The following is a 23,967-nucleotide window of genomic DNA, read 5'->3' as shown; positions in this document are numbered from 1 at the left end:
ATATTCATTTTAAAGATGTGTCATTCTTTAGCATAGAGATGTCCAGACTTTCTGTGAGATTTGCCACCTCTAAGGCTTTGTAAGGATTTACTTGCAGTTTGATTGAAAAGATAAATGAATTACCTTTATTTATGAGAAAATACATATTGGTATTCTTAAACAATAAACACATACTGTATTTCCTAGGTATATGTGAAATCAGCATAAAAAGAAGCAAGCAAGATGGATTCCAATGGAGTTGTACTTGTTTGTATACCAAGTTCAAGATCTGGACACTGGTAGACTTCAAATTTTCAGTCTAACTTCTGGGCATCCCTGCTGTACAAAGTGTTTATATATAAACTATTCCCATGAGTTAGGGGAACAAGAAGCAGCATATAAATAAGCAAGAATAATCAGACACTGCAATGAGACTACAATATTTCTGCATGGTGTAGTTTTCCTTACTTTACCTGATAGATTTGTGATGGCAGGCCACTCACCGGTATATTTTCTGTCTCTCCTGCAAGGAATAAGGAGAGAGCTTTAAATATAACACACACCTTACCTATTCATACTGTTTGAAATAATATGGAATTGTTACCATTTTAGTGATTTAATTCTGCGATAAACCTTTTAACTTTAAAATTTAACTGTGCTCATGACAAATATGCCTGTACATTTCATTTAGGAGCAGAGAAGAAGGTGGAAGCACTGGTATATGGCAGTGGTACTGTATCCAATAAAGTGATTTTAGTAAGCATGAACTCATGCAAAATGCTCAGAAATGAAATGGTTCACTTTCAGTTCAAGCTTTACATTGTTCTCTAGTAGAAAGGGAAGCCATTTTTTTCTTTGTTCAACACATAATAACATTTAATGACTGGTATGTTTCTGCTCATTAATACACAGCATGAATAAGCACAAACCACACATTATACTGTATATACTATTATAAATTAAATTTTATAGATAATCCTATGTTGTGAAGCTCCATTATCAGAGTACTATCCATTTTTTTTGTTTCCTTTTACCCTTGCATATTTATATATATATATATATATATATATATATATATATATATATATATATATATATATATATATATATATATATATATATATATATATACACACACAGATTTGGCCGAATCCTTCTGCTAGGCCGAACTGAATCCGAATTCTAATTTGTATATGGGGAATTCATGTGACTTTTTGTCACAAAACAAGGTAAAGTAAAAAATGTTTTCCCCTTCCCACCCCGAATTTGCATATGCAAATGCAAATTAGGATTCGGATTCAGTTCAGTATTCTTTCGCAATCTTTTAAAGGGGTTGTTTTACTTGCAACACTTTTAAGTTCAGTTCTGTTCCAATAGTTCAGCAGGCTTTTTTTTTCCATTAATATTGAAGTTTAAAGGTTGATTTTGCTCCATCTTATGCCTTTCTAAGGGCAAGGCCAGACGTGGAATTTTTATGTTTTTAAAAAAGCTCTGCCAGGGGAAAATACGCATAAACTGCACTACCACTGAAACTAATGAAAAATGCACTATGGCGTTTTCACACAGGGCACTTGCAAGCCGAAATCCGCCACAGGATGCCGTTTTGGCGCGTTTTTCAGCAGAAACGCCAATACGTCAAGAAACTACCAAATCAATAGACTCTATGGGATTTAAACGCATGAAAAACCCATGTTGACGGTCGCTGTGGTTTCAGTGGCGTATTTACGCCCGGCGTTTCTTTTTTAAAAACGCACCGTAAAAACGCCACATCTGGCCTTGCCCTAAAGCAGCTCAGTGGTGTGGGGTCCCCAACTCTGTAAACTGTTCCTAACTGATACATTAATTGATACATTTCTTATCTTTGTCCCTGCTGAGCAGAATCCCTGAATTTTATCAAAGGCAGCTGTTAGAATTGATACAATAGACTGGCAGATGCTGCTGAGAAATGTATCAACTAATGTAGCTAATTGTAACATTGCCCAAGGGTTTCATCCCCTTTAAGTTCCCCTTTAATCATGTAGCTTTCATATGAAACTTGTGCACCAGAAATGTTTTTTGCCCAAAACTACGACTGAATAAAGGGGCTGTTCCAATACTTTTTTCAGTTCAATTGTTTTCATTTAGTTACCAAATACAAAGACATTTTTCAATTAGGGTCAGGGCACACAGGCAGATTCAGGGAGATCAGTCGCCCGGCGACAAATCTCTTATTCTTCAGGGTGACTAATCTCCCCAAACTGTCTCCTCTGCCTTCCCACCGGCGTTTTTCATTTTAGTCAGAGAGATTCATTTTCCGAAGTTGCTTGATGAGGAAACTTCGGGCAACTTTGGAAAATGAATCGATCCGAGTGCCATCCCGCCCGCAGTTTACATTTTAGCCGGTGGGGAGGCAGTTCAGGGAGATTAGTCGCCCCGAAGAAGAGTCGATTTGTCGCTGGGCGACTAATCTCCCCGAATCTGCCTGTGTGCCATGACCCTTACTCTCTATTTGTGACTGTTTTTCTGATATTGAGGTTTCCTTTTCCACTTATGTATTTCTAAAGCACCTGGGAGGGGTTGAGGACTCTGTAAACTGTTCTTAATTGATTCATTAGTTAATACATTACTTATCTTTGTCCCAACCAGTTTTGGATTACAGCGTTGAAAAAGCAACTGAAAAATGCAAATGTGCCTTTGTGGGTGTGTTTGGTCCTATATATATTTGAATGCAAGGGCCTATTTTGAATTCATGAGAGCTATGCTTCACCTGTCACATATTTGCCAAATCTTTTAATAAATACAAAAAATGATTTAAACTTTTTTTCACATGGTGAACAAAGTTCAATCAATGAAGAGTTATTTGGCCACTATAGCCACCATTATGTTTGGTGCCAACCAACGACTGAGTTTGAATTACACAAAAAAACTACAAATACATATGCACAGAGGCACAGTGCCCACCCTCAATGTGAAACTTTATACTGTATATGTATTTTTACTGCTTATAGATACTGGTCTTATTTATAAACAGTGGGCAAATTTGCACCTGGATATCAACGCATTGCAACCAATCAGTGATTAGCTTTCTTCAACCAGCTGCAAGTTGAGCACTGAAAGCAAGCATCTGATTTGCTACCATGGGTTACTGCCCAGGTAAATGAGCCCCACTATGACGTATAAATAATTATTTTCCTTTTGCCTTCCAGTAGGTTCTATAAAGACAATCCTTATCTAGTTTTAAGTTGTTGCCATTGTCTCAGGCTGGCTGGTCACAGTTTTTTTCTTTATCACTTGCCATTGTCTTATTTTCTTACAATCTTATCACAATAATCTAGCAGGGAGCAAGGTCTAACAGTCTGGGGATATGGCCTAACATCAAAGGCATATCATTACCTTGAAATCAGAATGTAGGTGCAGAGCTGTGGTGTGAGCCATTTTAATGGATTCATCAGTCAGTAGAATACGGCAGCCATTAAATGTAGGTGTAATATAGGGTTTTCACTGTTTAAATGGCTTCCTCGTGGCATACAGGTACTTCCTAATAATGTGGGAGGAGCACAATTTTTAATTTTAAAGGTCACCTAAAGAAGTTGAACAACTATGGTCACACATGTTTGAAGAAGCGCAGTTATGGTTGTTTCATGATTTAAAAAGAAACAAGCATAATTGTAGATACATACATTGCACAGGCTCAACCAACATTATGAATAAATGCATATAGATGTATTTGGTGGTGGGTGGACTTGGATTGCTGTTGGTGGAAGGAGCCATTTTAATGATTGAAAGAAACATATTCCCCTCAGAGCAATAAGTGCACAACAGGGGTGTAAATATAGAGGAAGCAGACCCTGTGGCTGCAGGGGAACCCGGAGGTATAGCGACCCTATGAGGCCCTAATTCATATACAGTTTCAATAAATGTTGGTAAAAGAAGTCAACTGCTAAACATTTTGGAGGCCTAAAAAATAATTTTCTGTGGGGCCCAATAATATCTAGTTACACCAATGGTGCACAAGGTGATTATTAATGGAGTAATGATTGGGACATCATTTAGTTTCATTTTATTCTTATTGTTTTACTGTTATTCTATTCTGTAATATTTTCACTGTCCTTATTATTTGTGATGGTGCTGGTGATATATTACCTTTTTCTTTGTGTGAATCGATAACTTTCCGTCCCTGTGTCTGTCCAGCAGTGTCCCAGATCCGCTAAGTTATTTTGTTCTCTGAATGCATCTTATGGGGCAGCAGTAACTAACATGTGAATTCAGTGATGTTTTTTTTAACTCCAAAGTAACCCTGTTTTCAGAACAAGTATAATGGGGTTTAATGAGCACTAACCACAATGTGATAAATGAAGAAAGTTTTTGAACTCACATGCAGCAACATGCTGAATTTGACCCAAACCATGAAGTTTAGGCACAGAATAAACACTCCACTGTTGGAAATATTATATATTATTGCTATTATGTATAATCTGTTTATAGTATGGGCAATGCTATTGTAAATGAGCTCACTACATTACAGTTCAGTTGTTATTTTTCCCGAGGTGGCACAAGGAATGCCATTTACTATTTATTTACAATTTATAATTATTCCAAATTATTTTAGTCTAAAGCTCAAAGCTGTGACTTTCTATTTTAAAGGGATCCGGTCATCAGAAAACATGTTTTTTCCAAAACACATCAGTTAATAGTGCTACTCCAGCAGACTTCTGCACTGAAATCCATTTCTCAAAAGAGAAAACAGATTTTTTTATATTCAATTTTGAAATCTGACATGGGGCTAGACACCCTGGTCATGTGACTTGTGCCTGCACTTTAGGAGAGAAATGCTTTCTGGCAGGCTGCTGTTTTTCCTTCTCAATGTAACTGAATGTGTCTCAGTGAGACATGGGTTTTTACTATTGAGTGTTGTTCTTAAATCTACCAGGCAGCTGTTATCTTGTGTTAGGGAGCTGCTATCTGGTTACATTCCCATTGTTCTTTTGTTTGGCTGCTGGGGGGGGGGAGGGGGTGATATCACTCTAACTTGCAGTACAGCAGTAAAGAGTGATTGAAGTTTACCAGAGCACAAGTCACATGACTTGGGGCAGCTGGGAAATTGAAAATATGTCTAGCCCCATGTCAGATTTCAAAATTGAATATAAAAAAATCCGTTTGCTCTTTTGAGAAATGGATTTCAGTGCAGAATTCTGCTGGAGCAGCACTATTAACTGATTCATTTTGGAAAAAAAAATGTTTCCCATGACAGTATCCCTTTAAGATATTTGAACCCCTAGATGCACCATATGATGTAATAATGCAAGTGGGGATAGCACTCCATTAATTGCAGGGTTTACAAATCAAAATTACTATTTGAACTACTTGCACCCCTAGGAGAAAACGATTAACACGTTGCTTGATTGGCCAGAGTCAGCAACAAAACAGAGATACTTATTCTGCATTTGTTACCAAGCAGGTAAATAAAATGACTACAGGAAATGGTGCAAAAATATGTATTTACTTCTGAGCAAGTACTGATTACCTGTATTTATTAGACACAAAAATATACAAAATGTCTGTATAAATATCCACCAAATGTCATGCGGTCATGTCCCAATATGCTGCTACCACTGCTTTATTTACTTTGCACTTAAAAGCAGCTATTACCAAATAGAAATTGTGACCATAGCAGTACTTTTGTGAGACAGAACTACAGGACCAATCCCTTGAAAAGCTGGTGCAGCTAATCATAGGCGGTGATATGGGCAAGTATATCTAAAGTTTGGGAGTCTGGCAGCCAAACTTGATACTCAGGCAAATGTGCATGCGTAGCAGAGTTGCCACCTTTTCTGGGGCTGGAAAACGGGCAGGGGGGTGGGGCAGAAGACGCCGAAGGTGGGGGCAGAACCAGTGATGTTGGGGGCGGTGACATCGGGGGCGGGGATGTTGCGATTAGCGATTGGCTGATTGCAATGAATTATTTTCAATGTCCTTTCCAGATTTCCTAATTTGAAAATCCAGGTTTCACCCAGACAGCCCTTCCAAATACCGGGCTGTCCGGGTAAAATCCGAACAGGTGGAAACCCTAATGTGTTTGGACCTTTATGTTCTTGAAATGCAAGGGTCTATTTTCTATTGGGAAATCATGAACAAACAAGAACAAAGTTCAATCAACCAAAAAGTCAAATGTTGAGTTATTCACAAAAACAACCATTATGTTTGATGCCAATCAAAGACTGACTTTTGTCTAATTGAGTCCATTGCCCTGATCTGAACGCATAGTGACATGAGACTATAAAGATGGAAAATTAAAGGTGACAAATTTTGTTTACAGATTTTGCCTATTTATAAAACCCAGCAGGTAGACAATACATTATAGTGTTAAAATTGAGGCAAAATATGATTTTCTTCACAGAAATGCTATTTTGAATTTATCTGGGTCACAGATAAACTTCATGTTAAACAAATAGACACCTTGTAATACATATAGATTTGTTTTACTTACCATTCTACTGGAATCCAAATCTCCAGATGGGCCCCCATAAAGACCCTAATGCATCCAAATGCATAGTTCCCAGTCAGCTTGGATGAAGATATAACGCTACCTAGGAACTGACCAGGGGAAGCACAATAAATGGAGTGAGAGTAATACTTCAGCAGTAAGCCGCATGCAGAACAGGAGCTCCTGATTATCAGAAATCCTCCAAAGGCAAGTGAGATGCACAGCTTGTTAGCCAAATCAAAGAAGAATTCTGGGAAAATTAAGGTTTTTAAAGACCTTATTTAAGGAGCAGCATGAGCATCATATTAGGAAAGCTAAGTAATCCGGACAAACAACCAGGCAGTCTAAGAATAAAGAATAAAGGCAGCGTTTTGTAATACATGTTCCTTAAAATTCCCTTGCTCGATATTTTTTTCTGACAGATGTTGGGTCCTGGCTACTGTATAACTGTTTCACATATGACAGCTCATGCAAGCTGAATTCCTTGCTTTGGTATCTCAGGGGACATCTGTTTCACTGCAGTGGTTCAAAGCTATAAAGCAATAACACATTGAGCAGTATCTTTCGTTGATTTGTACAGATAACAAGAAATCCCTAAACATTTCATTTAGGCACACTGGGGAATATTTATGCCATTATATTTTTCTACAGGGTCAGCAACTTGCTCCAGAAAAGTCTAATTCTGTTACAGTCTTGAATAAAATGAAAAATGACATCCCTGCTAATTGCGTTCGGGACATAGAGCAGAAAATTCCAGTAATTTGAATGAATATATATATATCAGTGGTGACCAACTTTTTGCATTTAATGGCCCAGTTTTTTTTCATACTACGTGTTTGAGGCCAACTTAAAGGGGTTGTTCATCTCCATTTCCATCTTCTATTTTTTACTGTTTTCTCAAAATGTAATTTTAAAGTTTAAGGTTTATGTATCTGGTGTTTCTGTCTGGCAGCTCAGTGAACAAAAAACAATATTTGTGTAGCCCTTGAGCAAACAGGGGGCCATGAAAATCCCTCAGCACGGTATATCTATATATATATACACACACACACAGTACTTGGAAAACACATCTGTCTTGCCTGTAAAAGTACAGAGCAGTTTGCCTTTACATTGTGTGATTTGGGCTGCAAAAGTTTGCCTGGTGTTAATTTAAAGAGTTGGGGGGGGGGTTATTTTTTAAAGTCCAAATGGTAAAAACTCTTTTTGCTATAAAATCCAAATTTTTAGTGGGGAAAAAACCTCAATTTTTTTGAGATTTATTAAAACCCGATGCTTTTACAAAGTCCGAATCTGAAAATACTCCATCTTCAACCTGTCGAGGTCCTGTAGAAGTCAATGGCAGAGGTCCTATTTGAAGATAGTGTCTGCACTGGGTCTCGTACAATAATCCAAACATTTCAGGCTTTTCCGTCAATTTCATAAAAAATTGGGATTCTAGGGCATTTCATATGAAAAAGTTGTGGTTTTCGTGCGACAATCCAAAAAAGGTTCAGTTTTTGTCAATCCGATTTTTTTCGAGAGTTTTTTAATGACAGATAAGGGTAAATAGTGGATTCTATTTTTTTCTGACTTTTTTTTATTAAAGGACCAGTAACATCGAAAATGTTACTTACTCGTTCAAGGTGCTGCTGCTTGGAGAGGGCTGCGTGGGGAAGACTTCGCTGGTTCTGCGTTACTGTGAGAACAAGTTAAACGACAAGCACATTACTACCCTGCAGGTATGGACCGCGGCATTGTCGTAGTTGTCAGGCGCTCACACACAGGCTTGCTTTTTCTTGCTTCTCGATTCTTTGCTCCCATACCGCTAGGATCATGTAGCACGTACCTGGGCTCTTTCAATGTGGCCCTATCTCTGCAGCTCAATCTGCTACTATTCTCAGTGGGCTTTACATTCCTTACTTTATGTATAGCCAGGCAAGCCGGCACCGATTCCAACAAGGAGAAGAAGCGCAAGGAGGCAGGTGAGGCTGTGGGAGTGCTATCAGCCACATGCTGTTAGTGAATAGCCAGGAGGAGAAATCAAACGCCGCAGGATGGATGGTCGCCCTGTCGCCTTTTCTGAAGAGGAGTTTCTGTAAGTTATTTCTTAATAAATGCTTTGCTGATTTAAAGTTAATTTGTCTTGGTGGTTTTTTTCGTTGTATAGTAACACATTTTTTAATTTTTTTTTTTGATGTTACTGGTTCTTTAAGAAAATCAGAACAATTTGGATTTTGATAAAGGACTCCCTAATATTCCCAAGTAATTGGCAAGTAATTCTATGGCAGTTGAGACCAGAGCGAGCAAGGGCTTTTAGACTAAACTATACAAGAGATTGTGGGTCAGTTTGTCTGATCTTGCCACACAACACCACACAAACAGCATACAGATTTGTAGGGTCCTATGAAATCTGATCCTCCTATAGCGTGAATGTAAAGTAGGATCAGATAAAGTCAGATGGTGTAGTTGTTCATCTGACATGTGAATTTAGAACTCACCCCAATACAACTCACTCAGTTTCTATTCATTCCTATGCAATTTTTAAAAGCATATTTATCAAATGTGAATGCCATTGATAAATACAATTCTAAAAATCCCGTAGGAAAGAATAGAACACGGGTGAGTTTTTCTGTGGTCAGTTCTAATCTCACATTTTGTTAAACCTGCCCCTCAGTGTATTTCAATGGCAAAAAAGTTGGTCGGACACCATAAGATTTGATCTTGTTCAATGAAGAAGCAGCACTCATCCAACACTCATGTCATGTCAGATGTCAAAATTTCCATGTAGTTAACTCTGATTTTTATATCAGTCACATTATATTTTGACTACATCCGATTTGTAGGATTCAATTTGTCTTTCTTTTGAAATTCTTTTTATTGATTTTGCAATAAAATAAATAAATAAATTGACATGACTAAATTGACCTTGACAATCACATATTATGCAAATTGATGCAAATGATGTTCAAAAAAGTCTTCACAAGAACAATAAACAATAAAACAAGAAATTTGAAAACAAATAGACCTGTTCTTTTCCCTTAGTTCAAGCTTGACAAAATTAATTTTAAGACTCAATCAAAAAGAATTAATGAAATAAATCAGCAAATTATGTGAATGGTTTAGCCTTTATATAATATAACTACATTTTTGTCACCTTTCCCCATTAGTTTATGTATAAATTTCTTTTTGTTGTCATCTAGAGTTGCAATATAAATAGACCATCTACGCTTAATTTTACTCCTTTGAGATAAATCCTCAACTCTATATCAATGGCTAGTGATGGGCGAATTTCTCCATTTGCGAAACTCGAATTCTGACACCGGCGTTAAAGTCAATGGGCGTCCGAATAGTGTTGAATTGCAACGGTTTTGGCGCGAGCGACTTTTCTGATGGGCATCCAACTTTAATTCGGCAGGAGTTTCAAGAATTTATTTGCCCGCAGCGAAACTCGGAAATTCGCACGAATTTGCACCGGGCGAATTTATTGGCCCATCACTAAGAATGACTTCTTGAATACATAAATTATATAAATATGAAAATACATCTTTCAAAGTCGGAGGCTTATCTAAAGGCTTTTGGGTAGCTGCCATAACTAACCAGCAAAAATTTCAACTGGAAAATTAGCTGAAGAAATTTTATTTACCAACAGAAACGAGTCTTTCATATCTAATAGTGCAAAATGCACATTCAATATAATATCCAAATGAATTGACTTTTTAATAAAACAGGTGACACTCTCCCAAAGCTCTTTAATAGATGGACACGACCAGATATAGTGAAAAAAATCCACATTCTGCTCTTTACACTTCAAAAAGAAATCTTTTGAGGACCAGTAGAGTTCTGGAATAATAATCCATAACCAAGGTGGATGAACCGATACTGCGGGTCTCTCCATCCCTCAGAATTGATATTTTTCCTAAAATTTTGAAAAGACTTCAAGAGATCCTCAGATGTAATAGGATTCGATTTTTCAATCTGGCACATCCCACAACATCTAAAATCTCCTGTGTAGTTTAACCCTAAATGCATCTAAACACTTCAGCATTTTGATTCTATTATATTCTTTCTCTTTATACTTATTTTATTACAGTCAAATTAAAAATTTTTTCAAATGCAACATGGCTGCATTTTTTGCACTTTTGCCATTTAAGTAATTATGGCGCTGGTGTTGCTTCGGTGCAGCCTGATGACCCTAAACTGTGATACTACTTAAATGAAAACAGAAAAAAAGGTCTTTATTGTGCCAACTTAGGATACTGGTAATAAACAGTTTTTTTTTTGGCTGTGAATTGCTTTTCTGGCCTTTAAAATAATTTTCTAACTCTAGACTGAAAATTGTTTTGACTAGATGGCATTTAATTCCTGAAATGTCCCTAAGATCTGTCTAGGATAATTGCTTTTATTTGGCAGTACTCCATGACATTTATTTTTACTAAAATGGACCCCCTGACCTGGTTTTGTTGGAAGTATTACTAATTAGTTTTAAGCATGACACTATTAAAGATGCAAGTGTTCTAAGCCATCTGTGTAATTGATCTTATTAACTGCAAAGCTGGAAATTGGATTCAATAAAAATGTATCTGTGTTATTCAGGAGACGTTCAGCGAAGTATGTTGTTCTATTTACAAATGCTGCTAGTTACCAAAGTTTTTATTTATAATGCCAAACAATGGTTACTACAGGCACTGTGCCAGTTTCATATCTAGTGACAAGTGCCTATGCAGGGACATGTCAATTCTTTACAGTAGCACTAAGTCAGGAACAAAATGTAAAGGAAATATAGAATCTGATTTAATGTTAAGGAAAGGAAATAGCCCATCATAAATAGCCCAGTCAGTAAATTCATTTTAGCTGTTGAAGAGCTAAATAATGTTCAATCACTCATTTCAGCACCACGGGCAGTTATATCAATTGTTAAGGAGTGGACTTAAGCAAGTTCAATACAAGCTTTTATACTTATGATAAAAATATCCTTTTTAATGTTAAAATTGGTGGTTTATGTTGTTTTTTTACAATCCAGGCTGAAGCTAAGCTGTTTCATTGTGCTCATGTAAAACAAAGGGGTATGTTGTTCTTTTGAATGTAAAGTACAACACAAAAATTATCAGTGTGATACGGGACAAAAAGTAGGAAAATCTACAGTTGAGTGAAAGGTTGACAAATTGTTGACATTAGTGGTAGGAAACTTTTTGGAGGGGATTTTATGAGATAATATACCAGAATTAATTTTAATTTACAATACAATACGAATATTACAGCCCCGAAAACTCGAATCGATGAATCTAGTTTTTTCTCTGAAAAAAACTTGAATGTCAGGAAGGCTATTGACATCTTCAAATTGGCAAACTTTCAGTGAAAAGGAGGAGAGCACTCAAAGCAGATTAACTGCTTGTGGTTAATATTTATTTAAGCTGCTGAACACAATATGTTTCGGGCTGTCAATGCCCTTTCTCAAGTGTAACAAACACAGATTCACAGTGAGTGCCACTTGACTATTTGGGCTAGTGTGGCTGCTTTCCTATAGCTTTCCAAGTGTGGAAAGGCTAAGCCCCCTCATGTGGTAGGTTGATAGCATATCTGTTTATTTATTCTATGACTCTTGTGTTGCCATATGAAATCTAACATTTGTTGCTGTAGTTTCTCAAGGTCTTTTTTTGGTGGAGGCACAGGCAGAGCTATATATATATATATATATGAGTTTGGGGAGTAAGTTCATTGTGACAGAACCAGAACATATTTGTCCCAACCATGATATTAGCATCATGTGCCATCGTTGGATGTCTTTGCTTAAAGAGGCTAATAGGGGTGTTTAGTTAATATCCGATATTTGTTTGGTTTTAGGAGGGATCCTTACCCCTAGGTATTTAAGTCCCTTCTTGGCCCATTGAAATTCAAAATTTAGTTCTAGGAGTTTCTGGGATGGTCTACTCTATTGAGTGTTAAATTTAGGGCTTCCGATTTATTGTTGTTAAAGGGGACCCGTCACCAAAAAAAAATATTCCAAATCCTTTTTTATCATGTTAGTTAAGCAAAATACACTTTAAATTACATTGTATAAATTATTTGAATCTTCTTTACATCAGTCAGGGAACTCATAATTATATCCAGCAGGCAGGAACCATTTTGTCCACACTGTTATTAAGACAAGCCTTGCATCATCTCAGAATCTTGTTTGTGCACCAGAATGGGGGACCTGATGTCCATCCCCATGCCCTGGCTTCACAATTAAATGGCTAAGAGAACTGGGGGGATGTGGGGAGAGCAGTGACATGTAGGAAGTGCTGAATGGAAAGTGAAAGTAATTGCTTGCCCCGCCTCTATGCCTAGGCATAGAGGAGGGGCAGAAAATATTTGATTGACAGCTGAGATTTTTAAATGAGTTTACAACAGCTATGAATGCTTTAATAAAAAAAGAATTTGGATTTCATGTTTAATTTGAAAAGGACTTTCATTATACAGCTTTTTATGTCTGGGTGACAGGTCCACTTTAATTTGAAAGCCTGATACGTTAGCAAAATCTTGTATTTCCTTGCGATCTTATACGTACAGGATCCTATTGTAATCCCTGTTATATCTGGATTGCTGCGTATCCTGTGAGCTACGGGTTCTGTGCACATTGCGAATTCTATATCTTTTTATTGCACATGCGCATTAGAGTGAAAAGTCGAATTTTAACTAAAAAGTCAGCTTTTTCATTCTACTGCGCATGAGTCTGCCCCGGGAAATTTGAAGAAAGAAGAACCCGGAAGAAGGGTGCCTAACATTTGGCACCCCCAAGTGCTAAACGACTTTCCTTCTCCTTTAAGATAGTATAGTGTGGATATAGGCCTCCAACTCTCCTAACTCACGGTTTCCAGCTTTAGTAAAAATTACTTGCAGGTTAACAATGTCGGCACATATTTGGAGCCGCAAACTCAGGACATTAGTGTCTCCGCTTTATTAGATAGCATGCTTAATCCAATATCCTTACTACCTGTTGTGCCTGGAATAAGGGGGTTGTGAGATTAAGTAATTCTCTTAATATTTGTTATACTATGTCCTGAAGTGTTATTATGCTCTCCAATCTGTTCTTGTGATATAGCAGCCAAATTTTAACTGCGTCATTCAGATTGGTTTCCTCTTTCACTTACCAATAAGGCGATGAAAGGTACAGGCCAAGGCACAATTTGCTAAGTAACACACTGAAGCAAGTAAATTGTATGGTAAGTATGTTGTAAGCTACAGCAGGCTGCCTTCGAGTTCAGTCAAGGTTGCGGTGCGCGCCAAACTCCAAAGTCCGTGGCTTTGCAGGCCCAAAGGCGGTCCAGTCACCCGAGTTAGTGGCCATACACGGGCCGATAAAAGCTGCCAATAGACCGTGTCGGCAGCTTATTGGCCCGTGTATGGGATCCCCCGACGGGCTTCCGCGATCTAGATCTGGCCGAAAGTCTGCCAGATCTCGATCGGATGGGACGAAAAATCCCGCCGGATAGTGGCCGCATCTATTTGTTGATGCGGTCCCGCGATCTGACCGCCCATTACTATTCGTTAGGATCCGATCGTTGGGCCCTAGGGCCTATCGGGGAGAGATCTCTCCGTTTATGGCCACCTTTATACTCGCGGTCACCTTCCAATCCGTCTCCTTAAAGGAGAAACCCACTTGGGGGGCTAAATTAACCCCCCCTACTAGGCCTTGTGGATGTCTAGATGCCTGGCTTTTAGGGTTTCGGACCGACCAAAACAGGTTCTTTAAAGGACATGTAAATTATTTTTGTGGTGCCAGTCTGTGTGCATAGAGCACCTTACCCTGACCCCAACCGCATCATTTTCGCACCCCCATTCGGATCCTACGTCCTGCACCGTCGCTTTGTGTGTAACTGCATTAAACGTTTCACCCGGCGGCCATTTTCCCTGCCCGGCGTCATCGCTTCTGGCTTCCTCTTCTAAATGCGCATGTGCGCATAGTCCCTTCTGCACAAAAACTTGATAACGCAAGCTTCAGCTGTACTGAAGCAGAGAAGGGCGCATGCTCCCCACGCCAAACGGCAAGGAGAATTCTGAAGGGAGGGGGGAGAGGGAGCGAGCCAGCTGCCGATATGCAGACAGATCAAGGGAACGGAGCAGCCGCTCTATTAACTTCTCAGTGACCGCAGAGGCAGGTATTTAAAGATCACAGTGGGGCTTTTTACAGATAAGATTTTTGGCTGGGGGGTTAACATGTCCTTTAAAGGGGTGGCTCATCTTGGCTCATATGTTAACTTTTAGTATGTTACAGAATGACCAATTCTAAGCAACTTTTCAATTGGTTGTCAGTTTTTTTTTCTTCTTCTGACTCTTTCCAGATTTCAAACGGGGGTCACTGACATCATCTAAAAACAAATGCTCTGTAGGCCTACAAATGTAATGTTATTGCTAATTTTTATTACTCATCTTTCTATTTAGCCCTCTCCTATTCATATTCCAGTCTCTTATTCAAATCAATGCATGGTTGCTAGGGGAATTTGGACTCGAGCAACCAGATTGCTGAAACCACAAACTGGAGAGCTGCTTGCTGAATAAAAAGATGTATAATATGGAACTCACTCCAATAAAACTCACTTTCTATTCATTCCTATGGGATTTTTAAAAGTATATTTATCAAATGGTGAACTCCATTGATAAATACAGGATTCTAAAAAATCCCATAGGAATGAATAGAACATGGGTGAGTTTTTCTGTGCTAAATTCTAATCTCACATTTTGATAAATCAGCCCCTAAGAGTTGCGTGCATCCCCTGTGCCTATTGAAGCTGGTTGCATGCTCATTACAGAAGTTAGTTAAGTTCCCCTTGGCTGTAGCGCTCATTTGTTCTGAGTGGCTTTCAGTTACGCTATACTTTGAAGTAGTGCTATAAATCTTTTACCGATTGGGTTCTCTACAATGTTTTTAACCTGGGTGTTTTTGCAGGGTTAAAGGTTGTAATTTATGTTAATTTACTTTTGGGTTCTGCACTATTTAAGGGTGGGGAGAACACTGGGATCCTATGCTTCTGAGGAAGTGGCGTTGAAGCCACGAAACGCGTAAAGCATGGGCTTTGTTTGATGCACTGTTGCTGTATGTTCATTTACAACGCTGAATCTTTAATAAATTGAAACATTTTAACGTCCGACCTGGTCTAGTGCTCCGTGGTTTAAAGACTTCTATGCATCAATTATGCATGAATTTTCTCTATAAAAAAACACATCTCAGCACTTGTAAATGTTTCCAAACAAAGACTGCATGTTATCTATTGATGTGTTAAAATCCATGGATTTTTGAAAAACATCTTTATACTAGATGAGACCATAAGAGAAAGGATTTACCTTAGTTGGCACAAATGTTAATTCCATACTAAATTTATTTGTACTTGAATACATTCATTCCCACATCTACTGGCTAATCATATGGATCAGGGTTGTTCAATTGAACACTCACAGGCCAAATATGGTCTTTGATGGAGTTTTTATGCCCCCTTTCTGGCAAAGGGTTCTATAAATTTCTCTAGATTACATAATTTGAATACAGTCCGGCCCCAGATATATGGGTTGTCAAATAACTGGCAGGCTACATGGAAACAGACAACACGGTTGTAGATCACATTGTGTAACATTCTTTTGCATAGAATATACCTACCCCCACTTTGGAAAAATAGCTTGCTTAAAGGGATTCTGTCATGCTTTTTATGGTGTCGTTTTTATTTCTAAATTACACTTTAGAAATAAAAATAATTCACTCTACCATGTAAAATTTCATTCCTAACCTAACAAGTGTTTTTCTTTAGCTGTAATATTGGTGTGTAGGCAGCCATCTCAGGTCATTTTGCCTGGTCATGTGCTTTCAGAAAGAGCCAGCGTTGCACTATGGAACTGCTTTCTGACAGGCTATTGTTTCTCCTACTCAGTGTAACTGAAGGAGTTCCAGTGGTACTTGGATTTTTACTATTGAGTGTTGTTTTTTTATGTATCAGGGAGATGTTATCAGGTTACCCTCCCATTGTTCTGCTGATGGGCTGCTGGGGGGGGAGGGAAGGGAGGAGGATGAGACCAATCCAATTTGCAGTGCAGCAGTAAAGAGTGGCTAAAGTTTATCACATGACTGGGGGCACCTGGTAAACTGACAAATGTCTAGCCCCATGTCAGATTTTAAAAATATAAAAAAAATCCATTTGGTCTTTTGAACAGATTTCAGTGCAGAAGTCTGCTGGAGCAGCACTATTAACTGATGCATTTTGAAACACAAAAAGGTTTTCCCATGACAGTATCCCTTTATCTTTTTTACTTACTTGACATTTTTGTTTACTATAAGCCTGTATCATTACCCTGTAGTGAAGTCCCCGCACACAAAATCCATTTTACAAGCAATACGTTTTTTAAATGCTTTGTCAGCTGCTTTAGGTAACAAATGAAAGGTGAAAAATGAAACTTCATATTGAAAAAATGAAATAGAAAATAAAAAGTAATTGGAAAAAGTCTTTATTTCTGGTGAACTATCTGAAACCAGCTGAACTGAAAAAAGTGTTTGGATGTGATCAACCCCTTTAACTTACAGTAATTGTTATTATTTAGCTGCAAATCAAAGTTCCCAGATAGTTAATAAATCGTCTGTCAGAGTAAAACTTTGGATGGGATGTCGTATTGTAGACTCTATATTGATTTAAGCACAACCAGACTCATTTATGACATCTAAACTAAACTATAGATCTAAAGGATCTATAAATCCTTTGCAATTGCAAATGTAGGTGTTGCTTATACAAGAAAGCTCATAAATCCTCAGTCCACTTTAAATACTTTAAACTTTAAATACCCAGAGCACATGAATAAGGAATAGTATTCTTGAACATAATATTTTAATTGAAATCCCGATTTGTCATTTAGTTAAGTTTACTTTGAAAATCAAACCAGTTAAAGATTTCAGATTCAGAAGAAATAAAGCAGTGCAAAATATAATAGCAATATAATAAAAACAAGAGACAGGAAACCCACCATACTTCCCTTCTGGCCTATTTGGGACTGGGACAATGTGTGGCTTCCTACTTGGTTTGGTTGGTCTAAATCAGTGATCCCCAACCAGTAGCTTGCGAGCAACAAGTTACTCACCAACCCCTTGGATGTTGCTCCCAGTGGCCTCAAAGTAGGTGCTTATTTTTGAATTCCCAACTTGGAAGCAAAGTTTTAATTGCATAAAAACCAGGTGTACTGCCAAACAGACCCTCCTGTAGGCTACCAGTTCACATGGGGCTACCAAAAAGCCAATCACAGCCTTATTTGGCACCAACAAGAACATGAACATTTTTCATGCTTGTGTTGTTCCCCAACTCTTTTTACATTTCAATGTGGCTCACGGGTAAAAAAGGTTGGGGACCCCTGGTCTAAATCATTCAATAAATAGTAAATAATAGCCTAATTAACATTCATTTAGTTATTGTTTTTGCTGCCAAAGTACCAAGTTCAGTTAATAAATCATCTGTCAGTGTAAAGCTTTCGATTGCTTTTATTGTAGAATCTATATTGATTCGAGCACAAAAAGTCAATATCAAAACTACATAGGATCTATAAACTCTATGCATTTGTAGGAATTGCTTATATAGTCATGAAGAGAACTCTGTATCACATCAGAGCCATAAATCAACTATAAATCCCCAGAGCACATGAATAAGAAATAGTATTCATGATCATAACTGAAATAAAAAAACTTTCTAAATACAATCAATGAAATATTCTGCATTATTTCTGAAATATTCAAGTTTATCTTCACTATCTCTATTAAAATCGCCATGTCTCTCTACATGCAGGATTTGTGCAAATGGCAGTTATTTTGCTAGATTTTGTTTGAGTGAGCCCTAATTCATCTAGATATATTGTATCTAACTGTCAATGAATATCTGACACCCAACTCCTGCATGAAGACAGAATGAAGAGAAACAGATGTTGAGAGAGGAATAGTGAACATAAACTTGATTATTTCTGAAATGGTACAGAATTTTTAATTGATTGTATTTAGCAAGTTTCTTATTTCAATATTATGAAGCTTATATTAAAATTTCATTTTCGCGATAGTTCCCCTTTAAGTAGTGCAGTTTACTTTGACAATCCAGCAAGTGAAAGATTTCAGAATAGAGAAATAAAGCAGTGCAACATATAATAGCAACAGAAGAAAGAAAAGAGATAAAAGACTCACCATAGATCACTTCTGAACGGTTCAAGGTGCGTCGGTTTGGACAGCTCGGTCTCAGCTGGAGGTGCATGTGAATAGAGCAGGAGGATTGTAGCCCTCCTACAGCTGAATGCTCCTGGGCTAAAACTGTCACTTGCTACTCATTGGTTTTTCAGAAGTCTCTCCTCCTTACATAACCTTCACGTTCAGCAAGCTGTGTGCTCACTTCGGGATGCAAGAGAACACAGACACTGAGCAAGGCTGCTCTGTTTTTTACTCCCTGAAGTCACGAGTCCTGGGAAAGTTAATTCCAAAGCATTAACCCTCTCTCTTTCTCTCCGATGGAGCACAGATCACATTGCAACAAATGATATCACTAGTTTGTCCAGCAGCAAGAGCATAGATCCTCTTGAATGCCTCTGTTCTGCAGTATAATTTAAGCCAGCTAAAGATGAATCCATAGAAAGAACACATGTAAGCAGATAAATGTGCGTGCCTGCCAGTACACATGCTGTGGAATCATAGTTATAATGTGTTATAGAGGTGGCAAATCATCTTAGCAGAACACTGAAGAGATCCTAAAAAAGAGGCATGCATGGGTAAAAGAATGCCTCCACCTCCTCGCTGTTTATTGCTGCACTGCACCACACCTATGCCCTCACCAGTCGCCAATGAGACGCTTCTTCTGCCCTGCATGCCATCTTATCAGCACTCCAGCCTCCACAGTAATATCAACATTCTTGTGGGCCAAGCACACCAGCCCAATGCAAGCTGGGTAACTTACAGATGTGTTCAGAATAATAGCAGTGTTTAAAAAAGTGAATGAAGCTCAAAATCCTTACTAGGGATGCACCGAATCCAGGATTCGGTTCGGGATTCGGCCCTTTTCAGCAGGATTCGGATTTGGCCGAATCCTTCTGCCCTAATCCTAATTTGCATGACTTTTTGTCACGAAAACAAGGAAATAAAAAATGTTTTTCCTCTCCCACCCCTAATTTACATATGCAAATTCGGATTCGGGTCGCTATTCGGCCAAATCTTTTGAGAAGGATTCGGGGGTTCGGCCGAATTCAAAATAGTGGATTCGGTGCATCTCTAATCCTTACAGTGTAACAGCTTTTATTTCCATTCACACAAATGCATTGGAAACACTGCACATTCTATTCCAAATCAAAACATGAAGAAAAATGTATCACATTTGTGTTATTCCTTTACAGAAAGTGAAGAAAAGGGAATGTTAGTCTGCTTTACAAACTCAAATATTCACTCTATAAACTGAAAATTCTCAAGATTTTGCTGAACTAATATTTAGTTGTATAATCAGTGTTTCTAAAAACTGCTGCACATCTGTGTTGCATGGAATCCACCAACTGGCACCTGTTACATTCCACAATTCTTCTGCATTTTTTGGATTTGCCTGCGAAACACCCCACAAGTTATCTATTGCATTGTGCTGGTCACTCCATAACATCAATCTTGTTGGTCTGGAACCAAGATGTTACTCGTTTACTGGTGTGTTTGGAGCTGTTATTTTGTTGAAAAATAGTTAGTTACATAGTTAGATTGGGTTGAATAAAGACCAAAGTCCATCAAGTTCAACCCCTCCAAATGAAACCCAGCATCCATACATACACACACTGACCCCTCCATACACTCACATAAACTACATATACTCATACACTAAGTATAGATTTTAGTATCACAATAGCCTTTGATATTATGCTTGTCCAAGAAGCATTAACAGACTCATCCATCACAACCTCACTGTCCTGACTGTGAAGAACCACCTACGTTGCTTCAAATGAAAGTTCTTTTCTTCTAGTCTAAAGGGGTGGCCTCTGGTACGGTGATCCTCTTTATGGGTAAAAAGGTCCTCTGCTATTTGTCTATAATGTCCTCTAATGTACTTGTAAAGTGTAATCATGTCCCCTCGCAAGCACCTTTTTTCCAGAGAAAACAACCCCAACCTTGACAGTCTCCCCTCATAATTTAAGTCTTCCATCCCTCTAACTAGTTTAGTTGCACTTAGTCTCTGCACTCTCTCCAGCTCATTTATATCTCTCTTAAGGGCTGGAGCCCAAATCTGCACCGCATAACCCACAATTTCAAGGGCACTTCTTCTTCAGCATAAGGCAACATGACCTCTTCAAGTATTTTAATGTATTGAAACTGATCCATGATCCCTGGTATGTGATAAATAGGCCCATCATAGTATGAGAAACATTCCTTTTCCCTCCTCCCCTGCCACACCAAGCTAATATGGCAGCTGCTATCCTAAACAAAGAGAGAGAGCTTCTAGAGCTATTTAATGCTATTTACTGCCGGCAAAGCAATTTATGCTATTTAATGCTGGTAAAACATTCTACAGAATAAATATAGCATTCTAGCTTATGCTATTGTGGCTAATCTGTTGGCAATGAACTGCCTCGGTAGCTTTCCTTCTCCTTTAAAGAAAACTATACCCTGAGACAATCTGTAGTTGGTCTTCATTTTTTATATATTGTGGTTTCTCTGTCACTAAGCTTTCTGTTCAGCAGCTCTCAAGTTTAATATTTCAGCAGTTATACGATTGCTAGGATCTTAATTACCCCATCAACCAGGCAGTGGTTTTAATAAGATACTGGAATATGAATAGTACAGGTATAGGATCTGTCATCTGGGAACCCATTATCCAGAAAGCTTCGAATTATGGGAAGGCCGTCTTGTATAGACTTTATTTTATCCAAATAATTCATAATATTTAAAATCGATTTTTTTTCTCTATGATAATAAAACAGTACCCTGTACTTGATCCAAACTAAAATATAATTAATCCTAATTGGAGGTTAAATAATCCAATTGGGTTTAATTAATGTTTTAATAATTTTTAGTATACTAAGGGGGTTATTTACAAAATGTTACTAAAAACTAATGATTTTTTTTATAAAATCAAACTTGTAAAAAATCACAAATTTTTCAGAATTTATTAAACCCTGAGGATGGAAAAGTCAGAATCTGAAAATCCAGCATATCAGACCTGTCGAGGTTGCATATAAGTCAATGGGAGACGTCCCAATGATTTTTTGATGTGTGTTGGGTTTCGTGCAATACCCCGAAGTTTTCGGAGCTTTCGGTTGAAAATTCAGAAAAAATTGTGAAAATCAGATGGAAAAATCCGAAAAAATCGTGAAAATCTAATTTTTTACTGCAAAGCAAATTTTTGGGAATGTAATAATAAATAAGCATAAAAAACCTGAGCAGATTTGATCGGAGTTTGTAGCAGAAAACATTGAGATAAATTCTGACTTTGATAAATAACCCCCTTATGGAAAGATTCGTTATCTGGAGAACCCCAGGTCCTGAGCATTCTGGGTAACAGATCTCATACCTGTATGGGGACTGCATTGGAAATTAAGCAACAAAAAGTAGGAACAACAATAAAATTGGAGCCTCACAAGTATTATGGCTGCTGTGGTGAGTGACCCCCATTTGAAAGCTGGAAAGAGTCAAAAGATTATAAATAATTTAATAAGTATTGAAAATAAATAATAGGGATGCACCAAATCCAGGATTCGGTTTGGGATTCGGCCAGGATTCAGCCTTTTTCAGCAGGATTCGGATTCTGCCGAATCCTTCTGCCCAGCCGAACTGAATCCGAATCCTAATTTGCATATGCAAATTAGGGCTGAGGAGGGAAATCACGTGACTTTTTGATACAAAACAAGGAAGTAAAAAAATATTTTCCCTTTCCACCCCTAATTTTGCATATGCAAATTAGGATTTGGTATTTGGCCGAATCTTTCACGAAGGATTTGGGGGTTCGGCCGAATCCAAAATAGTGGATATATATATATATATATATATATATGAACCACCCCTTTAAATATGAGGATATTGCAAGGCTCAAGGAGTTGTATGACCACAAAGGCATAAGTGTTTTGACCAAGTATTTTCACTAAGTATTTGTAAAGCCAAATGAAATCTGGCCTTTATTTGAATTTGAATATATATTGGAAATTATAATACCAGAGATGGACAATAGACACTATATATACACATATATATATATATATATATATATATTGCCAATGGACCAGCACTCCATTTTTTTTAAAACGTAATATTCTTTATTGTTGTCTTGGTATCAAAACGACGTTTCGGTCCACATTAGGACCTTTTTCAAGGATGATATATATATATACATATATATATATATATATATACCGAATTTGAATTTTGATTTATATTTATTTTTCTGGTCGTGGCTATTGTTTCTTTGTTATGTAGTGACAACCCCTTTTGTGAACTTTGTATTATGTGGTTGTATTACTCTCAGGGGTTAAATGTTTTTAGTGGTGGAGTTTTGTTTCTGCTTATTAACCAGTGTTTAGTGGGTGGATACCTTGTGCGAGACTCCACGAAACGCGTCAAGCGTAGGGTATTGTTCACGACTGCGGGTGATTTAAATGCTTTTATTATATTGAATAAAGTGAAGATTTTATGAATTCAGCTGCCCGGTGCTCTGTACAATATACAGTGTTGTCATACAAGTTTGTCCTAATCCGGGGGCGTGATTACGAGCCAGCACAGGGAGTCTGTTGGTCCTGTGGCGTGGAAGTGGGTGAGTGCTCTCATTTCAAGTTTTTGTTATAGGAAAGGTAGACAATAATCCAAATAAATGTAACGGTGCCTAAACTGAGCAAGAATGAGAGATTTGGTTCTTGTGGTGTCATCTGCATTCAAATGAAAGTGGTAGATACAACTGTTCTTTCAGTATCCACAGCTCGTCAGGAATTTGTTTGGTACTGTAGCTTTATGATATATCTTATGATAGTGAAGACATCAATGAGCCCACTGTCTCAGTCTCCTATAATATCGCCAAGTTGATGAGCTTCAAATATAGCGTTTGTAACACTATATAGAACTATTTAAAGGAGAATGAAAGACTAAAATTAAGTAAGCTTTGTCAGAAAAGTCTATATTAATACACCAGTAAACACTTAAAATAATGCTGCTCTGAGTCCTCTGTGAAAAGGAACACAGCATTTCTTTCCTTCTATTGTGTACACATGGGCTTCTGTAGCAGACTTCCTGTTTTCAGCTTAAACCTCCAGGGCTAGGGCTTGAGCATGCTCAGTTTGCTCCTCTCTCTCCATCACCCTTTTCTCCCTTCCCTCCTTCAATCCCTATTGTAATCTGAGCCCAGAGCTAGGATTGTCCAGGGAGACTCAGGCAGGAAGTGATTCCATGAAACACGCTGCAGCACTCCGAATCCTGTGAAAGTGGTGTATTGTACCAACACACAAACGTTGCCAACAAGCCAACGCTTCGGGCCAACACTCTTTCTCAAACCACTTTCACAGGATTCGGAGTGCTGTAGCGTGTGTTTCTTGGAGTTATAAGTGGGTCCCTGGCA

The 23,967-nt window shown here is 38.0% G+C and overlaps 1 protein-coding gene across 1 annotated transcript in view; it reads right to left on the bottom strand.

Annotated features, from left to right (window-relative positions):
* The window catches only part of arhgef33.S (Rho guanine nucleotide exchange factor 33 S homeolog), a 49,050-nt gene extending 29,682 nt beyond the window's left edge, over nt 1-19,368 (bottom strand). Inside the window, exons 1-2 of the mRNA XM_041564382.1 lie at nt 18,597-19,368; nt 453-502 (exon numbers count right to left, since the gene is read on the bottom strand). Coding sequence (XP_041420316.1) covers nt 453-502; nt 18,597-18,663 — 117 coding nt within the window. The 5' untranslated portion in view covers nt 18,664-19,368. The remainder of the gene's footprint in view (nt 1-452; nt 503-18,596) is intronic.
* Between the last annotated feature and the right edge of the window lie 4,599 nt (nt 19,369-23,967).

This window comes from Xenopus laevis, chromosome 5S (genome assembly GCF_017654675.1).
Source record: "Xenopus laevis strain J_2021 chromosome 5S, Xenopus_laevis_v10.1, whole genome shotgun sequence".
Lineage (NCBI taxonomy): Eukaryota > Metazoa > Chordata > Amphibia > Anura > Pipidae > Xenopus > Xenopus laevis.
The sequence above is the reverse complement of the archived record's forward strand: the minus strand, read 5'-3'. Positions and strand labels throughout refer to the sequence as shown.